General features: G+C 37.8%; 2 protein-coding genes across 5 annotated transcripts in view; one reads left to right on the forward strand and one right to left on the reverse strand.

Annotated features, from left to right (window-relative positions):
- Positions 1 to 15,271, reverse strand: part of LOC126379820 (SCY1-like protein 2) — a 271,967-nt gene that overhangs the window by 113,268 nt on the left and 143,428 nt on the right. The gene's annotated exons all lie outside the window — the stretch shown is intronic.
- Positions 2,679 to 7,192, forward strand: LOC126379814 (uncharacterized). 4 transcript variants are annotated; one of them, XM_050028733.1, is made up of 4 exons: positions 2,679 to 2,966; positions 3,181 to 3,459; positions 4,693 to 4,760; positions 4,898 to 6,783. In XM_050028733.1, the coding sequence occupies exons 1-4, from the start codon at positions 2,910 to 2,912 to the stop codon at positions 4,926 to 4,928; spliced, it is 435 nt and encodes a 144-aa protein (XP_049884690.1). In that variant the 5' UTR covers positions 2,679 to 2,909; the 3' UTR covers positions 4,929 to 6,783. The 4 variants fall into 4 exon arrangements, 3 of the variants coding, with proteins under 3 accessions (XP_049884690.1, XP_049884689.1, XP_049884688.1); XM_050028732.1 differs by having other exon boundaries at positions 4,693 to 6,783; XR_007568383.1 differs by having other exon boundaries at positions 3,399 to 6,783.

Here is a 15,271-nt window from a genome sequence, read left to right on the forward strand (position 1 = left end):
TTACGACAATATTATTTTGAATTTGTCTGTTAATAAGCAAAATCCATTCATTCCGGAATGTCAGCATGCTGCGCAAATGTCTCACAGTATTCCTGCAATTCAAAATAACGCCATTACGAACCAAATTGAAAAAATGACTAAAATATCATTTTTTGAACATGGACATGATGGTCCTCATACATCAACTCCTAAATCAACTTTAAGGAGTCATCTTACTGCTGGTGAAATATCGTCAATTAATACGGAAAAGTCTTTCGAAGAAAGCTTGGAAGAGTTAGTCCAACAACTCAGCGATCAGCCAAATGAGCGGTCATCTAGAAATGAAAGTATGACTTCTACGAGGACTAGCAAGAGGAAACAAAATAGCGCAAGTTTGTCTAAAAGTGTAGAAGGCGAGGAAATTGATGTTAGTTTATCAAGAAGTAAGGAAAACTCAAGAACAGGAGAAGAAAGTAACAAGAATACAAAGAAAAAAAAAACGTAATAGTTATTCAAACAATAAGGAGAACTCAAAAACTGGGAACTCAAGTCAGAGCTTATCAATTAATCAAGAAACTGTACAAGCTGGATTGTCTAGCAAGAATAACAAGAAACAAAAAAAGAGTGCTAGTCCACGAAAAAGTTAAGAACAGTCGAAGAATGTAGCAAGACACGTAAGAATAGTGGTATCTTGTCAAACAGCAAAGAAAACTCAAAAACAAAGGAGTCAAATGAAATTTCCTTTTCACAAAAAAACAATCTTCAGAAGCTGGATCGTCTAGCAAAACTAATAATAAACAAAAGAAAAGTGTTAAGCCATCAAGAAGTCGGGAAGAATTAAGAACAGAAGACCAGTGTAACAAGAAACGTACTCGTAAGAAAAGTTTGTCAAAAAGTCAAGAAAGTGCCGCACATCAATATAATTCTAAAGAAAAAAGTAAAGAGAATAGTGGTAGTAGTCTGTTGTTAAGCCAAGAAAATATATCAGAAAAATCAAATAAATCTCCACAAACTAGTAAAAAGAGAAGAGAAAGAAATGCAAAAAAGCGACTTGAAATAGAAAAGAAAAAGTACGTAATGAGACCACCTTGCAAAGAGAGTTGTATAAAAAATATCAGCAAAGATTTTCTGAAAAAGATAGATACCAAATATGGTTGAATTTCAGAAATCTAAATAAACAGGGTCAAAGAAACTTTTTAAGCCGAAATGTAAGAAAACACCCAAAAAGGATAACTACGGAACAAAATTCCCGGCGACATAACACACTGATGTGGTCTTTACGCAATACTAAGGTATACAAGACTTTCTTTTTAAATACATTAGGGTTTTTGAACGCTCAAACAGTAATAACTGTATTAAAAGCAAACTTTAAATATAGAATCAAGGATGTAGACACACAAGAATCAGCTCCTGAACAAAGAGGTAGACATCAGCCTTGGAATAGTAAGCCTGAAGAGTATCAAAAAAGTGTGGAAGAATTTATAGAAAAAGTGAAACCGACGGTATCACACTACAATCTCAAACATACGCCCAACAGACGATATCTTCTTTGTGGTATATCATTTAGGTATTTGTACAAACTTTATTTATCCCATTGTCAAGAGCAAAATACTCGAACTTGTAGTTGGGGTTATTTTCAAGCTGTAATTAAGAAAACACCCCCGGCATCATGCGCTGATCGATATCATCCACCGTGCACTGGTGTCGATCGACGTACCGTGCAAATTGGAACCGCCGGGTCTAAGCCGTACAGACGGTAAGAGACCCGATGGGCTCACGCTCATACCCTGGGTGAGGGGGCGCGCTTTATTGTGGGACGCCACCTGTGCTTGCACGTTTGCAGCAACGCACTTGCCCCGTACTACTCGAACCGCAGGGGCAGCTGCCGAGTGGGCCGCTAGCCAAAAGCTGGCGAAATACGGAGACTTAACGCGGACCCACGATTTTGTCCCTTTTGCCGTCGAGACTTCGGGTGTGTGGTGCTCGGCGACCAAGGATTTTATTCGTGTTTTGGGGAGGTGCTTGAGGGACCGCGATAGTGACCCCCGCACCAGCTCGTTCTTGGTTCAACAGTTTTCCTTGGCAATAGTGCGCGGTAACGCGGCCAGTATAATGGGCACCTTTGAACCGGGTACGAGAGGGGGCGGTTTTTTAGACTGACTAGTGTTTGTGTAATAATTTGAAATGTTTTAATTATTCGTAATTTTAAGTGACAAATTGTATAAATTCATAATAATAAGTAAATTGTTTTACATCCATAAATTTACCGGTAAATTGGAATAGACGTTTATAAGTAAGTACTTAGTATTATTGAATTCATTATATTTCCATTTTCACTCATTAAGAAAATGAATCTATCCGTGCCCATGACACCACCGGGATGCAAAAGGTACTATTCTTTTATATCGTGAAACCACCCAAATATAATAGGTTCAATAGAGGGAAAAAACAACTGCCAGAAAATATATATTTTAATGAAATAAGAGTGGGCGGAGACTTATCCATATCTTAAAACCTAAGTTTAATGTCGAGAAATATAGATATAGATATTTATTCAATCAGCAATCCCTTGTGATGCATTCGCTTCTTTGTGCAAGTTTATCTAATGCTTGATCTTTGGCAGCATGACCTCGTATAAATGCAGTAAATAACGGAGTGCATTTGTGATCTCTTTTGTCTTCGAAGAGTAAGTACTAGAATAGTACGTCGTTTGAATTTCGTTTTTATGTAAATTGTTTCTCAATGTCAGTATTGCGTCAAATAGAAATACCACTAATATTTTTACTTTAATTTTATTAAGTAAGTAAAATGGATGAAGTGATACAATCGGAAGAGTAACCGGAATTTATTCCCTGGCATGGAGGAATTGTGATGGTTTTAAGAAAATACAGATACCACCAACATAAAAAGTATACAGACAATTTGAGTATATGGCGATGTTCAAATTACAAAAAGACAAAATGTTCTGGAACTTTACTATTTCAGAGGTAAGTATCTACGATTGTTGACACTAGTAATAGCCTGTGGTGGCGTAAGAGGGACCTACAGTCCGCGCCAGATGGATGTAAGCGCTTAAAATAGGCTTATAGCGCTTCTATTTAACCTTTTCGCGCCACCACCGACTTGATATGACCAGTCATCGGGCACGTAGGGCCGCTATCCAAATTCCTATTAATTTCAATTTTTTTTAATTTATTTTAGCACAAAAAAGTTTTGCTTGAGAAGACACACATTTGTACACCAGACCCACATAAGAATGATGTTCTTAAAGAAATGAGTGATTTACGGGATAAAGTCGTGACATCTACGGATCCTGTACCACTATTGTATTCTAAACAAATGAAGTCTTTAAAAGATAAAGGTCTTAATTTAGTAATGAATTTGCCGACATATGATGGATCGAAACATTTTCTCTACAGCGCACGAAACAAGGCTGCGGGGGTATCACGCACTACTTTTAAAGAAATTCATGAAGTTGAGGTACCGGTACAATTCCATAATTTTATATTAGCGGATTTTACAGACGAAAACACACGTATATTAGTTTTCAGTTTTGAAGAATCACGGCATTTAATTTCAACAATTCATGAATACTTTGGAGACGGTACATTCATGAGTTGTCCAGCTCCATTTGCACAATTGTATATTATTCACAAAAAAAGTAGAAAAAGCAAATGTGAGGCCATTAATTTACGCTTTAATGTCTAACCGAAAAGAAGAAAGTTATTACATTCTATTCAATCTAATTAGGTCGCAATTACCACTATGGAGCCCCAGAAAGTTTCATTGCGATTATGAAACAGGGATGATGAACGCTGTATTGAAGTGTTTCCCCGAAATCTTGCTGAGAGATTGTTACTATCATTGGACACGTGCTATTATAAAGAAAGCCAAATCCCTAAAGTGTACCAATTCCAAGCCTAGAAACAGAATTGTGGGCTTGACAGCCGCGTTGCCACTTATTCCGGCAGAGCATACTCTGCATGGTTTAAAATACATTAAAGCGGAATGTGCTGGCAACGACGACGACAATTTGTCAAAATTTATTAAATATATAGAAAATTATTGGATGAAAGTGCATTCCCCACTTGTGTTCAGCGTTTTCGGGGAACGTTATCGTACGACGAATGTTGCCGAAAGTTTTCATTCTCGATTAAACAAACAGTTAACTAACAAGGAAATCAGCGTAGGTCATGCGTTAGATAAACTTAGGTTTTAAGATATGGATAAGTCTCCGCCCACTCTTATTTCATTGAAATATATATTTTCTGGCAGTTGTTTTTCCCTCTATTGAACCTATTATATTTGGGTGGTTTCACGATATAAAAGAATAGTACCTTTTGCACCCCGGTGGTGCCATGGGCACGCGGAATAATACCCTTGACACTACCGGTGGTGCCATCGGGTAGTGTCAAGGGTCCGCGGGGGATTTAATGTACGGTTTGCCAAGAACACAAAGAGAATCACAATCAAGGTGGTCATATATGTATATGTCTTGAATGCGATTGTGATGGTTGCAAGGAATACCAAAATCATGTTCTTAACAAAAATGAATCCCGTAAATGCTTAGAGACGACCTAAAAAGTGAAAATACTACTACGAAAGTTGTTACTGTAGATATGCAAAAAGCTATTTGCATGCCTAAACTAACCATAAAGGATTATTATTTTTCAAGAAAGTTAGTTCTATTTAATGAAACGTTTGTCTCACCAGGAAAAGACGAACAGGCATACTGCGTTTTGTGGCATGAAGGCGAAGCAGGCAGAAAATATAGCGTCGGCGTATGTATACTTTGTGTTAAATAATGCTCGCGACTATAAGAATTTAATTTTATATTGTGACAACTGTACTGCACAAAATAAAAATAGAATTCTCTTTTCGGCTATGATCAGATTAATTAACTCATCTTCACTTGTAGCTACAGAAAACATAAGGTTCGTGTATTTTGAACCAGGGCACACTTACCTACATGGCGGCTGACACAGTTCATGCTTGCATAGCGAACAAATTTTCAAGAGTAAAAGAAATGTACGATCTAACAGATTATAAAGAGAAAATAAATGAGTCAAGAAAAAATATGACAGTATAGACTATTAATCACCAAAACATGATTTTGTTTCGAGACGAAATATTAAAAACGTTTCCAAGGGCGTATACAGGGTGTTAGTGACATCGTAACGAAAACTTTGAGGGATGATTCAGGCCATAATTCTGAGTTGATATCAAGTGGAATTTTCCGTCGCAAAAGTATGGAACGGAAAATAATTTAAATAAGCTCTAAAATTTTCATGACTTCTCCGACAGGAAATTCCACTTGATATCGACTCAGAATCATGATCCGAATCATCCCCTTCAGTATTCGTTACAGGGTCACTAACACCCATACCTACTTGTATGGCTACTGTATGTACTTGTATGGGGTGTAAGTGACATCGTAACGAATACTGAGAGGGATGATTCAGCTGATTATTCTGAGTTAATATCAAGTGGAATTTTCGATCGCAAAAGTATAGAATTGAAAATAATTAAAAAAAACTAAAAAAATAACATGAATTTTGCGACGGAAAATTCCACTTGATATTAACTCAGAATCATGGTCTGAATCATCCCTCTCAGTATTCGTTACGATGTCACTAACACCCTGTATATAACATACAAGCCCAGAAGATGGTTGAATTTCGGAAAGGTTCAACAAGTATTTTTGCCAAAAATTCATATGTGGCGAATGATTTTAAGGAGATAAAAATTATGAGAAAAAATTCATTGATTCTTGAAGGCGGTACCGATTTTATCAGTAATATTCCCCATGAAGAACACCCTCGAGGAATAAGTGCAATAAAGAAACGAGAACTATTGAAACTATGCGATTCTATACCAAATACTCGCAGGTTTTTTTACCAAGATCTTTGTGTTAATGAAAACATTTGTGATCTTGACGTTGTAATTGATGATTAAGACTACTTATAAAATTGTTGGAATATATGTTTGTCTGTTTCTTGTTTAATCATGAAAGTTTATAATTAAGTATATCTACATAATTGTGATCTCTTTTTATTTAATATTCATTTTGTGTTTTTTTAATTGGAGCAGATGTGCTATTTTCATTTTATTTGGGTTTGTAATTTAATAACAAATAATTTTCTAGCTGGATATTCTATCATCTTATTCTCTTTTTTTACAGAATTTGAGTCTTTAATTATTTGTAGTAGGTTAATTTTGCTTTTAAGGAGTTCCTTATTTTTATTTCAATAAAAAATGTTATTAATAATTTATGTTTGGATCAAAGTACGTGAGAGATCGTTGACAGGGTCAATGAAAGCAGTGCGAAAGCGGGCCTGTCCATTAATATTAAGAAGACAAAGTTTATGTTAATATCCCCTAACACAAATCTGAATCCAAGAATAACAGTGGACAGAAAGGATATAGAGCGTGTTCGACAATACAAGTATCTTGGGGCTTGGGTAAATGAAGAATGGGACTCTGAGCAGGAGATAAAAACTCGGATTGAAATTGCCCGTGCCTCCTTCACTAAGATGAAAAAGGTGCTATGCTGTCGTCAGCTGAACATAAAACTACGTGTCCGAATCTTATGCTGTTACATATGGCCCGTGGTGCTTTACGGTTGTGAAGCATGGACAATTAAGGAAGACACCAGACGGCGTCTCGATGCCTTCGAGATGTGGTGCTACCGTCGCATGCTGCGACTAAGCTGGACCCAGAAAGTCACCAATATGAGGGTTCTCCAACGCGTCGGTATGTCCCGGAAATTGATGCAAACTGTCAAAAAACGGAAAGTAGCGTATTTGGGGCATATTCTTAGGAATGAAAGATACCAGCTGCTTCAATTAATTATGATGGGCAAAATTGAAGAGAAAAGACGTCGAGGGAGGAGGAGGAAGTCATGGCTGCGGAACATCCGCGAATGGACCGGCGTTACAATTGTAGAACAGCTGTTTCGTCTTGCTTCTGACAGAGAAGAGTTCTCAAAGCTGACGGCCAACGTCCAGTAATGGACAGGCACTAGAAGAAGAAGAAGAAGAAGAAAGTACGTAACGAACTTACGTAATTATTTTTTATGTTTATGTCAAGAATTATTTTTATTTGATTATAATATGATTGTCTAAAGAAATATTTTTAAGTTTGTTTTGTCTAGTAAAGTAGATGTGCTTATATCAAGAAATACCTATTTTGACATAATTGTAATTTCACTAGTTTCACGAATTGATTTTTTAAACTTTAATTAATAAACAAAACTCATTCATTATTTTAAACGCATGTGTTTTATTACCTGTATCATCTTGGTCTTAATAATAAGCCTATTCATTGTTATCCACCTATTTACTACTATCATTATTACTAATAATTATAAAATGTCATAATTCTGAGCCCTTGATTGCTGATTAAAGAATGTGAAGGAAGCAACTGAAGTATGTCAGAATAGAAGAATAGAGTGGAATTCCATAATTTCAATTAATTACTTGCCAAGCTATAAATATTTACCTTGAAACTGTATCTACTCATACCACATAGTTTACCACTACGTCAACAACAGTCCCTCATAGAAAGCTTGTCACGCTCACCTCTGGCATCTAGTAGTTAGCATAGTTAGATCCAAATTGTAATAACACACCAGCTGAAATAGCATAGGACGCCTGACCACATCTCTATGAAAGACTGTTCATGCACAACTCTTAAACGCGATTTAAATAAAAAATATAATAATAAAGATAAAACAAAAACGTGCCTGTTATTCAGAATACTGTATAGAATATTTTCTAACCTTTTGAAAACAGATATTTTACTTATTATGAACTATACAGGCGATAAGTTGAAAAAAACTTTAAAGCCGTTTTTCTCAAAACAGCATTTTTTGAGATAGCAGAGATTCGTATGACACGGCAGACCGGGAACATGAACACGCGATTGCGTAATAAGCGGCTGACATCTCTCTGGCTAAAAGTTTAGTGGGACGCACGGAGACATGTGCGCCTGCTGTGGGTGGGCTCGGTCGGTCCGCAAATCAGGACCTCTTTAAGACCGATGCCACCGAAACACCCATAGCACCAGGCGTGTCGCGCATGTGTCCCATATCCACGACCGGCGCGGCTGTTAAATATGATGATACCACTAGTTGCAGATCTCACAAAGCGAGCTCGTCGTGTTCGTCAGCGACCGCAAGAGCTCGGAGGCTAAGTTTAGGCCGAGTTGGCCGCAGAAATTTGGAGCGCGAGCAGGAACTGTTCGAGCAACACAAAAAGCGCGAGCAGGAAATGCTCGAAAAGATTCCAGTTACTGTTAGTGGTCCAACTGGTAGTAACGAGATCTTTACTTTTCTAGGTGACGCTAATTGGCGCCGACGTGGCTGCTCGTATCGGGCTGTCAGGTCCTGAAGAGCGTATTACTGTTAACGTGTATCCCATAATAGCTGATGCAAGCATTCACAACTCCCATATGGACGACTTAATGCATAGTCTGGACGATGTCCCGATGCGCCTGTTTCGAAATGTGTGGTTGGATTTCTAATGATCAGGAAGACTTGCGTCCTGTGCCAGCAGCGTTGCGCGCCGCAAAGCCTACTAAAGTGTCTCTGGGTAGTGAGCCTAGTAGTGTAACTGTTTTAGGTGTGTCCTGGGATCCTGCATCTGACACTATTTGTTTTAGGATCGGTTTAGAAGGGCTGCAGTTACAAGGCGTCTTTACTAAGCGTAGTTTTATCTCACCTTATGAAAGTATACGACCCAATAGTGGTCAAAGGCCGTATACTTCTCCGGGAGGCATGGAGAACAAACTGCGACTTTACCTTTCAGGTTTTTAAGGTGGAATGAATGGTTTAATGAGCTGGTTAATATTATTCCTCGGTGATACGCGAAGCTAATTGGTGAACCATTATACAGAGAACCTCATCCTTTTGCAGATGCGAGCGAGCTTGCTTATGCGGCTGTCGCATATTGGCGCTTCATTTACGCAGATAGCAAGGTCAAGCTCGCTCTCATTGGCAGCAAGGCGAGGGTATCGCCGTAGAAGCCCACTTCAATTCCTCGTTTGGAGCTGCAGGGTGCTTTGATTGCATCTCGCCTAGCTGAAAGTTTAAAATAATCCCACACAAAAAGTGTTCGGTTCGGTTCGGACATATTTTTGGACAGATTCAAGGACTGTTTTGGGATGGTTACGAAGTTTAAGCTTTTCGTGGCCCATCGTGTCAGAGAAATTACCGAAAATTATCACGTTCAAGACTGGAAGTGGGCTCCAACAGATTCGAATGTTGCCAACGTCACCACGGGATTTAAGCCACTTCGTCTCAACCCTAACCACCGATGGTTCTCTGGCCCCTCATTTCTTCTCAGTCCTCCGGAAGACTGGCCTGCGGAGCCGGCTGGCCAGCCGTCGATTCAGGAAGAACACAAGCAAACTCCTGGCCTGGTGGTTGGTCATCTGGTACTTACGGTAGATCTCAGTCGTTTTAGTGACTGGCTACGTTTATTGCGTACTACTGCTCGAGTTTTGCAGGCTGCGGCCAAATTTCGCTCGGTGTTCGGGCTCATCTTCGTATAAACGCGTCTACATTCACCACTCTGTTACCCCTGTCAGCGGAATTACTGGAAAGGCACGTCCTGCGGATAGTGCAAGCAGAAACATTTGCAGAAGAAATACAACGAATTGAATGTGGAGAGTTGCTGCCTAAGAGTAGTCGGCTGGCGAAACTGTTACCCAAGCTAGAAACAGATAAGCTGCTACGCATGGTCGGTCGGATAGAGGCCGGGTAGAAGGACGTCGCGGTTCCGAAGTCAGATCGCCCATTCTATTAGATGTCATCAAAGTCAAAGTATTTATTGCATACCATATGGTAAACAGCCACCAGCCACCCAGTGATGCGCCTATTGGTACAGTTTTATCATCGCAAGGCTGGGCACGCGAATAATGAGATGATCGTCAATGAGCTAAAATAAAATTCTGGCTTCTCCTATGCAGCAGCGTTCGAAGCGTCACTAGTAAATGCTTGTTTTGTCGGATAAGAAAAGAAATGCCGATTGTGAGCTACGGTGGTAGCTGATGAATATGATGAATGTGTTGTGGACTGTATTACTAAATAAATGAATAACAAATACTTAGCTTTGATAGAGATTTTTAATGTATTTTCACCAAAGTTCATCAAAAAAGCACAAGACGTAAGGACGAAACAAAACCAAGATACAAAAACGTCAAAAAAGAAGAAATATAAAAAACATTATAAAAAGATTATAAAATCTGCGAAGAGTTCGCAACACTAATGAATCCAATGACTGGAAACCTTCTTCCACAGCGGCTTGCGCATCATCGCCGCCCATTTACTGTCACTGGATTTTATTATATTTTGGACTGGGTAAACACCACGATTGGTCGCAGAAAGGAGAAAAAATACGTAGACAGATACTTGCATGACATCCAGAGCGGTTCATTTGGAGATGGTGCCCTCGCTCTCTGCGGATTCAGCAATAATGAGTTTGCGCCGTTTTATCGCAAGAAGAGGAACTATAGAAACTATATTCTCCGACAACGGCCAGTTCGTCGGCGCTAATCACATTTTAAGGGAGTTTCACCAAAATGAGGTCATTGACTTCGCTGCTAGCAGAGGAATAAGGTGGAGTTACATCCTTCCCGCTGGTCCATTCTTTGGCGGTTATTGGGAGCGGCTGGTCCAGACGGTCAAGATCGTGTTAAATGCCACATTGCGTAAAAAAGCACCGAAACCAGAGGTGCTGGATACCGTACTTCTAAAAGCCGATGGATCCTGCCCACAATGCAGCCACGTCAGACCTGAAAACGGGCAACATAATTTGAAGACCGGAGACCTTGTTCTCATAGTAGACGAAAACCTGCCGCGAGGAACATGCCCTCATGGCCTCACGGAGACATTCCCTGGCGGAGATGGTGTTGTTAGGATGCTGGATGTAGCCACACACGGTGGCATCTTTTGTCGGCCCTCCTAAAAACTGGTCAGGTTATATGACTCTCTTTCTATATGTATTTTCTCTCTCATATTTTTTATATGTATTTTCTCTTTCAGACTCTTTTTATATGTATTTTTTATGTCTATTATTTTTTTACTTCTTTGTATTTTGTTTGTTGTTCTTTGTGTTTTGTAGAGAAGTGTGTCAGGATCGAAGCAAATGGAATTCTATAGTCTCTGTTTACCCCGGTGGGAAATAGGCGTGAGTTTATGTATGTATGTATGTATGTGTTGTATTTTGTTTATTTTTAGATGTCCTATGTCAGCCGCTCATTTCGTTCTCCCAAATTTTCCCTCTTTTATTATTAGCTATCGAAGGCTTAATCGCAGCGCTTAACACTGACGATATATTATTTATTACAGATTAACAATATTAATATATGTGCATAAAACTAGTTATTATGTATTTAAACTCATCGGACAAAATAACAGTACGTATAGCTTACCTTTAATACTTATGTGCGATGATGTGGAATTAGTTATGTTATTGGTCAGAAACCACCTAAAAGTCTAGAAGGGGCGTTTTAAATAATAGAAGTATCTGTTTACTATTTTTAAACATGTATTTAGAGCTCTAAAGCATTACACAATGTTAACCAAGATGGAAAATAATACAAGAGCCACCGTGACAGTTGAAAATCCCGCCGATCTCTATTTTTTTCTTTTTGAGTATTTTTTTATTGGCAACTACGCTGCCAATGTCACAACCAAAATGCTAACAGCTCGGCCGTTCTGTCTATCACGAGTCCTCTCGTGGGTCAATAACAAAGTGATACAATGCTCAAATTTACATTAATAAAAAGTAACTTATATATAATTAACACATTTCAATTATTCTCATTAATAATTAATTAGCATAAAATTTGGCTTAAAACATATAATTGCTATACGAATTCAACAGACAATTATTATTGTATTGAATATAAAAAAAAGAACTGTAACATTATAAAATAAAATATTACACATAAAATTTTAGAGAAGGTATATCTTATACTTCCCTCAAGAGAAAACAGTAATCTTAAAAAATAAAATAATAATATAAGTAAATACTTGAAACTGTGCAATAGTAAAAAAAAACATTATCAATCATTACTGTATTTCATTTTGGACATCAATATAAAAAAATAAAATGTGAAATTAGAAGGAATACACGGAATTGTATTCAGTTAATCGATAAATAAAATTAAAATTTCTAATTACTTAAACTATTAAACTTCCTCGGCCATCTACATGAAATTAGTCCTCTAATTGTTGTGAATGGATAGAAAATAACATAAACACATCTAATAGAAAATACATTAATTTAACTAAATCCATATCCTTTCATTTTCCCAAATAATGATCAGACAAATGTACTCCTGCATTTTGGCTTATTGGCCTCCTGTACATAGTCTGATTTTAAGCATAAACACACTCCAGTTCCATGTGGCTTATCGGCCTCCTGTGTGTTTATTATCTAAATTACAAGAAATCATAAAAAACTGACAATCATAAATCCAATTCAAGGTGTAACACACTCCCCATTTAGCTTATAGGCCTTCTGTGTGTGTCAACCTTGACATCTAGGTACCAAATAGAACAGAAAAAATCAACACATCCTCATTTGGCTTATCGGCCTCCTTTGTGTTGATTATTATATTCCATCCAACACCCTAAACTCAAATTACCAGTATCCTTATTCTAATCATATTTTTTTTTTCATTCCTTTTTTGTATCTATATCTAAAACCACATCTTCATTATCATTTCTATCACATACTTCAGTATCACAATCCAAATCCGCATGTTCAAAATCACATGTATCGGTAATATTAAGTTCATCATCACTAGACGTTTCCTCATTCGAATCAGCCAAATAATCTCATGTGTAAGTCAACCAGGGATGTATCTTATCTACCGCGATTACTGCCTCATATTTTCTATTCTGTTTCCGCGTCAAAGGTGTATCCTCTACAACATATCTATCTTTATCAAGAATTTTTGTAATCCTGTAAGGTCCCTGTACCTTGGGCAACAATTTTTTTGATTTGCCGTTATTATGCGAAATTTCTCTTTCAATCCTAACTAAGTCACCAACTTTATAATTTCTTTGCAGTTTCCTAGTTTTGTCAAATCTTTTCTTTTGTAGTAACTGCTCCGCTTCCATTTTTTCTGAAACTTGTTCTCTTATTTTTTGAAGTGTTTGACTACTTTCATGGTTGTCATTTTGGTCCAACAACGACGCTACTAAACCATCACCCTTTGTACGAACTCTCAAGCCGAATATCTCCGACGGAGATTTTCCAGTCCCTTTATTTATCGTTGTATTCAGGCCTAACTGTATATCTTCAAGATGATTGTCCCATTGATTTTCCTGAAAGTTGTGATTTTTAACGGCCAACGAAGCCAGTATTGTGCGGTTGTACCGCTCCACCTGTCCATTAGCCCGAGGAGTCGCAACTGCATTCAAAACATGGCGTATACCCAATTTACTAACAAAATCCTTAAAATTCTTGCTGGTAAAAGAAGTACCGTAATTCTACATGGCACCCCAAAAAGACTAAAGTAATTGTTAAGCACTTTAATCGTTGTTTTTGTTTTAGTATTTCTAACGCCATATAAATTTATATATTTGGAATAAGAATCAATCAAAATCAATATACACGTGTTCTTGGATTTACTTTTGACAAATGGTCCCAAGTGGTCCATATGCACTGTGTGAAACGGTTGGTCTACTTTATTAATTGGGTGAAGTAATCCTTGTCTTCTACCAGCAGGAGTTTTGTGGTAAGAACACTCCAAACATGACTGTACATATTTTGACACAAACTTCCTCATCTTGGGAAACCAATACATCGTTTTCAATTTATCCAAAGTCTTATCTACTCCGAAGTGTCCTAGATCATCATGATTTTTCCGTAAGAGTTGCCATCTAACACCTTTTCAATTGAGAATCAACAACTCTGTACACTTTGCCATTTTTCAGTCGATAGTTTTTATGAATATCGACGATAGACGCAGTTTCAGGGTCTTCCAATACTTGCTTTATTTTTAAAATTTCGTCATCAACTTTTTGCATTGTAGACAACCAATCCTCAGATTCCACAGCAAGTACATCAAAAATAGGCTCAGGTTCATTATCCACTGGTATCGCATTTCTGCTAAGTGCATCCACGTGATTCATACGGGAACCAGGCCTGTATTCAATATTGCAGTGATACTCTTGAAGCTGTAACCACCATCTACCAATTCTGGGAATCATATCACGTTTTGATAAAGTGGTCCTGAGCGCGTTACAATCAGTAACAATCGTAAAATCCAAACCCAACACATAAACTCGAAATCTATTCAATGATGCGATTACCGCCAAAGTTTCCAACTCAAAGGAATGATATTTCTGTTCTTCGGCTGTAGTCTGACGACTATAATAAGCTACGGCTCGCCATCTACCTAACTCATCCTCTTGCATCAATATCCCCGCAATACCCATTTTGCATGCATCAATATGGATTTGAGTCTTAGCTTTGGGGCTGTATAAGGCCAGTATAGGCCTCTTGATTAATTCTGTCTTCAAACTCATAAATGACTGAATTTGCTCGTTTCCCCATTCCCACTTTTTATCTTTCTTAAGCAATTTAGTCAATGGATTAGCTATGATAGCAAAGTTTTTCACAAATTTTCTAAAAAAACTTGCCAAACCTATAAACTGACGTACTTCATGTTGATTACAAGGAACTTTGAATTTTTCCACAGCTTCAGTTTTTTTTTTTACACCCGGCCTTACTCCATCTATAGATACTTCAAATCCTAAATAATCAATAGTAGTTAAGAAAAACTTACACTTGGAGACTTTTAATGTCAAACCTGCATCCTGAATTAATTTCAACACTGATTCCAATCGCTCCATCCCTTCCTCGATAGAATTTGCAGGAATGATTATGTCATCCATAAATGCAATTGCCTTATTTTTAGCGGCTTTCAACATTGTATTAATAGTCTTTTGAAATACGGAAGGAGCATTTGCTAAGCCAAAAGGCATTCTTGTAAACTGATACTGCCCGTCGGGCGTAACAAATGCCGTTTTGTCCTGGCAAGATGGTGCAATTGGTATCTGGTAATATCCAGATGCCAGATCTAACGTTATGAAGTACTTATGACCTCTTAACGCATCAATTTGATCATCTACTCGTGGTAGCGGGTAATGTTCTTTAACAGTTTTTGCATTCAATGCCTTGTAATCAACACAAAGACGCTGGTCTCCTGTTTTCTTTTGAACTAATAAAATTGGACTAGCATATGCCGATGTTGACTCTGTTATAATGCCACA

This window comes from Pectinophora gossypiella, chromosome Z (genome assembly GCF_024362695.1).
Source record: "Pectinophora gossypiella chromosome Z, ilPecGoss1.1, whole genome shotgun sequence".
Taxonomy (NCBI): Eukaryota; Metazoa; Arthropoda; class Insecta; order Lepidoptera; family Gelechiidae; genus Pectinophora; species Pectinophora gossypiella.

What these genes read in the sequence shown, in the direction of transcription:
- LOC126379814 (XM_050028731.1), top strand. Translation starts at nt 6,345, where the DNA reads ATGTTAATATCCCCTAACACAAATCTGAATCCAAGAATAACAGTGGAC.